We start from the raw sequence: 7,051 nt of genomic DNA on the forward strand, positions 1-7,051 counted from the left end.
CCGTGGTGGCCTGGCTGCCGAGTGAGCTGAAGAGGGCCCCCGCTCAGCTCCATAGCATTGAATGGCGGAAGAGATGTCAAACGTCATTCCCCCCCCCCCCCCAAAGCCCCCCCCCCCCCAGTGCTCTTAAAGGAGTTTTTTTATTTTTTTTTATTGCGTTTTTAGTGTAAATATGAGATCTGAGGGTTTTTTTGACCCCAGATCTCATATTTAAGAGGGCATGTCATGGTTTTTTATATATTACAAGAGATGTTTACATTCCTTATAATAGGAATAAAAGTGAAAGGACAGTGTAAAAAAAAGTTGAAATAAGGGGGGAAAAAAATGTAAAGCGCTCTGTCCCGCCAAGTTCGTGCACAGAAGCGAACGCATATGTGAGTAGCGCCTGCATATGAAAACTGTGTTCAAACCACACATGAGGTATCAACGCGATAGATGGAGCGAGAGCAATAATTCTAGCCCTAGACCTACTCTGTAACTCAAAACTGGTAACCTGTAGACATTTTTAAACGTCGCCTATGGAGATTTTTTAAGGGTAAAAGTTTGTCGCCATTCCACGTGGGGGCGCAATTTTGAAGCGTGACATAAAAAAATATATATATAAAAAACGAATATAAAATATATAAATTGGGCTGACTTTATGGTTGTCATATTGTCACAAAGTTTTTGTAACAACCGCCATATTTTATATGGTTGTGAACAATATTACTTTTATGCAAAATATATATATTATATTATAATATAATTTGGGGGTTCTAAATTTTCTTGCAAAAAAAAAAAATGTTTACTTTAAACACCAAGTCTGAAAAAATAGGCCCGGGTGGTTAAACCTAAAAACAAAATTATTTCAGCATGCCAAACCTTAAATGTCGTGGCTACTTTAGTTTTTTGCCTTCCTGTCTGCAGGGTGTCTCTTCTTTTAGATAGAGTAACGGACACCTTGGGACAGCATTATCAGTCTGGGCAGAGTGTAGCATTACATGTGCTAACAGATTTAGGCTGACCATACAGAACCGACGTTTGTATGAAAAATGTCATCTGTACATTTGATAAGAAACTTAAAGAATGTTTGAAAGTACTTAAACTTTTGCGTTTACCTTCCATTTTCGTATGGCCAAAAACTATACTGTTTTTCTTGTCACTACAGTATAAAATCCACTTTCAAAACGCTAACAAAAAGAAAATGGAACGGTCTGAAAAGAATACATTCTACTAGTGTATGGAAAGCTTTTTTTTTTTTACTATTAAAGCAGTTGCTTACATGAGAGCAGGGTCAGTAGGGGATTTTTACATTCAACTACGGTTCTATTTTGTGGGTGCATACAATTTTTGTAATGAGCAGTTTCACTTCTTTTTTTTTGTGTGTGTATTTATAATATAATATAACATATATTGCTCTGGTATTTATTTTATGGAGACATTGGAGGTCTAATAGACCCCAGTGTCTCCCCTGACCTCAAAGCATTTAACCGATGTTAAGTGCTAACTGCCTCTGCATCAAATCCCCTTGTTTTTGGGTGCCCAGGAAGCACAGGTGCAGCATATACAGTCTTGCTGACAGCAGCCTGTCAAAATCTGAAATGCCTCGAGGATGAACGCAGTACTCACGTTTTTACAGCCGTGTAAACTACGGTAGGGTTGCACTGACAGTTGTTTTTTTTTTTCCAACAAGTAAGAGTACCGATACTTTTGGTCAAGTACTCGACAATACCGATACCTTTGCAGTATGATTTGAGGTCATACAAAATGAATAGGCTCAAATTGCACTGCAAAGAATCGTGTGTGATTTTAACAGGAATGTGGTGCGATTCTTGTCCGAATCACATGTGGTTTCCTGCACTGCTCCTGTGTGAACCCAGGCTGAAGTCGCTATGGTCGCAAAGGTTTGGGGTATTAAAGCTTGTGCACGAGTGCAAATACTCTGTATTGGCACCAATATCGGTATTGGTGTAACCCTAGTATAAATGTCAATGCATATTTCAACCTTACAAATCTTGACAGGCTGCCAGCATCAGGGTTGCTGCATGGGTGCTTCAAGCTCAATTCACATCTATGCATGTTGCTTTTGAGAGTTTCTGCAGTGCCTTTTACTGTGCTTTCTGTGGACTTTTTATTTATTAATTTTTTTTTTTCCCCCAAAAAATTTGGCCAGATTTAATAAAACAACGCACAGTAAGAATGCGCCATATGCTGTTCTGCAGCTTTTCAAATGAAGTATATTGAACCAAAAAGCATTTTTTTGCATTTAAAAAAAGTCCCTTCCCAAAAATGCTGAGGCACAAAAACTCATTGATTTGAATGTGTTCCATAGGAACCCATGTTTAGAAGAAAAAAAATTGATGTGAATGGAGCCTCAATGCTGGTATTTTACTGGAGTTCAAAACTGCTTGTGTACAAATAACGGAAGCCTCTACTTTTCTTTGTTCCTCCTGGGGTTTATAATCTCATACTTTTCTTGTGAAATCATTAACATATTTGGATTATTTGCTGTAGACTTACAAGACTGAAGATTCACCTGAGCATGCTGAGTTTTTTGACTTCCTCCGTAAGTTGTTGGAATACAGCCCCACACTGAGGATTTCCGTGAGCGAAGCCCTTAGGCATCCTTTCTTCAGCCACCTGAGCCCGGAACAAAAGACTCTAGGAAGCAGAACCTCTAGGGACCTGAGTCGATGAGAAGAAATGGCACTCCCCTACTTCTGCCATTCCGTAAAGTCTTCAAACAATCATCAAAGGTCATGTAGGGGGGTGTACTGCATGTTGGATTTGTAAGCAAAGCTAAGACTTGTAAATAACATCGCACATTGCTGGCATGGTGTTTGATATAAGACTGTCCAATGCCTTATTGTTACTATTGCACATGGGAACTATGCTAGTGAAACAGGAGCCATTGACAACTGTTGAAACATCTTTACTACTGAGCGGATATTCACTGTAGCTAAGAAGACCAAATGAATTCTCCCCCCCCCCCCCCCTTTCAAGCTGAAGATGCAAAGTAGTGTGACAGCAGAAAGCATACAGGATCAATGTAAAATTCCTCACTTTACTACTATGTATACATTTGCAAACTCAGGGATATATGGGGAGGGTAAAATATTCTTCAGTAGTGCACATCACTATGATGATCACAACTACAGGGCTGTAAGATATGGCATGAACTCTTGCCTTGTACACTTGGCATACTCTTTGCACATATAGCATGGATGGGAGGGATGTAACTATTTTTGTATATGAGCGGTTTAAAAATAAACATTAAATGGTTGTAACTTTATGTTAGTGTCAGAGAAACTATATAATGTTTGGTGTCTGACCCATTTCATTTATATGTTTATTCCCAGAGAATCCTTGCTGGAACAAGCTTATGTATTTAATTGGTACAGGGTAAACACTTGCTGTAATACTGCTGTCAACCGTAAATATCATATGCAGGCTGCAAAGGTGTACAACTGTCCTGCCTAAATGCCCTTTTCCATGCTACCCAGTCATCTATAGCCACTCCTGGATGACATCTGTTATAAGCAGTTTGTCTCTATGTATGGTGTTTGCTGTCGGTCAACCTTCTGTGTCCTCTAAATGTGCATGATGCACTTTAATGTGGACCTTTTGAGAATATATAAATGTGAGTTGTCTGTGTATATATGTGTGTGTGTGTATATGTGTATATATATATATATATATATATATATATATATATATATATATATATATATATATATATATATATATATATATATATATATATATATATATATATGTATATTATATAATTATTTTTTTTTTTTTTTAAACCACCTCAATATTGGGCACTTTCACCCCCTTCCTGCCCAGGCCAATTTTCAGCCTTCAGCACTATCACATTTCAAACAGCAATTGTGCGGTCATGCAACGCTTTAACTAAATTTATCTTTTTTATAGTTTTCTTCCGACAAATAGAGCTTTCTTTTGGTGGTATTTAATCACTGCTGGGTTTTTTATTTTTGCTTAAACTAAAAACATTTTGAAAGAAAAATTTTCTTTGGCAGAAAATTTTGTAAATGGGTAATTTTTTCTCCTTCACTGATGTGCACTGATGGCCACAGATTGGCTTCACTGGTGATTAGTGCCCTGATTACCTATACCGGTCTCCCCTTTGAGGGGATGCCGCTGATCGGCTCTCCTCACACTCAGTGGGAGGCAAGGAGAGCCAATAAACTTCATCTCCTTGTTTTACATGTGATCACCTGTGATTGGACACAGCTGATCACATGGGTAAGGAGCTGCAGCTCTTTACCGAGATCAGGGTCACGCCATGTCTCAATAGGGATAGTGCTGACAAGAGAATCCCTCATGTCGAGTTATTGTCTTCTCCCTGCAGGGGAAGCCATCCTCGCCGGGAGAAGACCGTGATTATCGCAAGCGGCTATAGCAGAAGCAAACCCGGCAGGCTGGTTGTACCCAAGTTGATCGCTCATCTTGGTACATTGAGCCTTCCCATTTACAGTTTGAATCTCGTCCGGTTCCTGCTAAACCGTGTATGGCCAGCCTCAGAATTGTATGCATGTTCTCTTTTGAAGAGAGAATAAAATCCGTTCCACTAATATATCCTCATAGCTGAACTCTATGATGTCTGCATCATAATGCAAAGGATTTTGCTAGCTTTAGAAACTGCAGCTTGGCATGTTAATAAGTCTATGATCTACCAGAACACCCAGATCTTTCACCATTTTTTTCCAAACCCAGATCCTTCTCAACCCCCCAGCTGTTCTCTGTATGAAATTTATTTTTTATTTTTTTTGCCCTCAACCCAATAACTTATTTATCAATGCCTCATTTGTGACATAGTTGCCCAATTAGTGTATTGAGGTTGGCTTGTAAGTTGGAGACATCCTACAAGGACATTATTTCACTGCATAGCTTGGTGTGATCTGCAAACACAGAAATGTAACTTTTTTTTTTTTTTTTTTAACGTAGACTGTGGGCTATAGTCATGCAGTCACTTCTATGGCACTTTCTTTCTGTGGGCTTTCTTGCAATAATAAAGTCTCCCCATACACGTGTACATGATGACTGCACTTTATGGTTAACTCTAAGGCGCCCTTTCACGCAGCAAGCCTGCTTGGATCCGCCTGTCCATTTTTCATCCATTGACTCCTATGGGGAGATGAATATCAGTGGAGATGTGTCCGCTGATGCCCATCTGCCATCTGATCTGCTAAAATCAGATGTATGGCAATTTGTTCGCCATTCGTCTGGGCGGATTGGATGAGATCTGATAAACTGATGCCCTATCTGTTTTCGTCTGATCCTTCCATAGGAATCAGCGACGCTCTGACAGGCCCCTCCCTGCTCAGTGAGCAGACATGGATCTGTCATCTGCCAGCTCAACGGAGAGATCTGCTGAGCATATCCACCTTGTGTGAATGAGGCCTTAGTTGATGACCTGTGAAACTTTCAAAGAGCTGCCTATAGACAATTTTGGGTCTCCTACACTATATTATATTGGGACGCCTGCATTTACACACATTAGAACTTTAATGGCATCCCAGTCTTAATCTTAATACAATGGCTTGGCAGGAGGGATTCCCATGTCAACACACCTGTGGTTGCAAGAAAGAGAAATTCACTCCCAGTATGGCTGGCCTTTTTAGGAAATTTCCCAAGCAGGATACACATCAGAAAAATAACTTGATTGGGGTTTTAGCCAATACCTTTTATTTGTCCTAATTAGAATAGTTATTGGCTAAAAATGCCTTACATTTGCCATCTTCCATAGTCTGGGAGTCCCTAATACTTTGCTGCTGTAATCTGCCAAGATCAATGCTGTCCAGTAGCAAATGTTTCAAAAGTTTCTTGGCATTTCCAGATTTATCAAAGAGATCTATCCTTATATTTTAGGCATATAGACTGACTGACTATTCAACAAATGTTTGAATATTCAATGAACAAGATCATTGTCACAGGATTCAAAATTATACCGGACAACCGGTAAAGTGTGAAATATTTTGTTGGAAAGTAATTCTCTGCAGACAACCATTTTGTGTGTCGTCTATGGCTCAGGTATCCTGCAAATCTGAATATATGCATGCATACTCCTAAGTTTATTTATTTATTTTTTAAACCTGCATCAAACCGGAGTTTCACCCAAAAGTGGAACTGCTGCTTTAAGCACTCCTCGCCATGTTTGGCATGTAAATTTTTTTTGGGGGAGGTGGGAGTGGGTACCTGATTTTGACAGGTACTTCCTGTCCCACTTCCTCCTTCTGTCTAATGGCTGCCTAGACTCCTCCTCCTCCTCCCCCCCCCCCCTTCTGCAATCTTCTGAGACGCGTCACAGATACCAGAAGATTGCCTGGCCAGTAGGAGAGCGCAGTGCGTGCCTGGCTGTGAAGCCACAAGCTGTCACAGCCGGGCGCCAACAGTTGCAATGATTGTGCCACAGGGAGGAGCGAGGCTTCGGGCGGCTGCATCGTGGGACAGGTGAGTTTCTGTGTATTAAAAGTCAGCCGCTACACTTTTTTTTTTTTTTTTTTTTGTAGCAGTTGAGTTAATAAACTGAAAAACAAGTGTAACTCCGCTTTAATATTTACCGCGTCATAAACCATATATTCTGTAAGTGAATGATTACAGCTCTTCAGTGCTGACATAAATGACAGCAAATGTATGGGGTAAAAATAAGTGATGGAAAGGACATTTTCCCACAAGCATTATGGGAATCCTCAATGACACAGGTTTGAAGTGGGGGGGGGGGGGGGGGGGGCAATAATAATGCTGCGTACACAATCAAGTCGTATTGTAATCGACTTATTAAAAATTAACTTTTCAATCTGCAGCTCTGTATATTTTCTGTAAAATGCAATATGGATATGTGGAGTTTGTTGGCATCCCCTGCAACAAAAATGTAATTTTTAGTGAGATACTCCCAAAGGCAAATTGTGTCTAAAAGTGGAAGCCAATTTCCTCATTGGAGCCCTGCATGTGCAGTAGCTGATGACTTTAAAACCACTCCTATACAGATTCACTTCCCACATGGACACAAACAACTATTTCTTCAGAATCGGTAGGAATCTGCAAC

At 40.0% G+C, this 7,051-nt stretch overlaps 1 protein-coding gene across 1 annotated transcript in view; it reads left to right on the plus strand.

The window, feature by feature from the left end:
• Positions 1 to 3,271, plus strand: part of CLK3 (CDC like kinase 3) — a 55,798-nt gene extending 52,527 nt beyond the window's left edge. Inside the window, exon 14 of the mRNA XM_077471047.1 lies at positions 2,494 to 3,271. Within this exon, the coding sequence (XP_077327173.1) occupies positions 2,494 to 2,676 (183 nt within the window). The 3' untranslated portion in view covers positions 2,677 to 3,271. The remainder of the gene's footprint in view (positions 1 to 2,493) is intronic.
• The last annotated feature ends 3,780 nt before the right edge of the window (positions 3,272 to 7,051 follow it).

The sequence above is a fragment of the Lithobates pipiens genome, unplaced genomic scaffold (genome assembly GCF_037356315.1).
Source record: "Lithobates pipiens isolate NorthernLeopardFrog02 unplaced genomic scaffold, aLitPip1_a1.2 Scaffold_8, whole genome shotgun sequence".
In the NCBI taxonomy this organism is placed as follows: domain Eukaryota; kingdom Metazoa; phylum Chordata; class Amphibia; order Anura; family Ranidae; genus Lithobates; species Lithobates pipiens.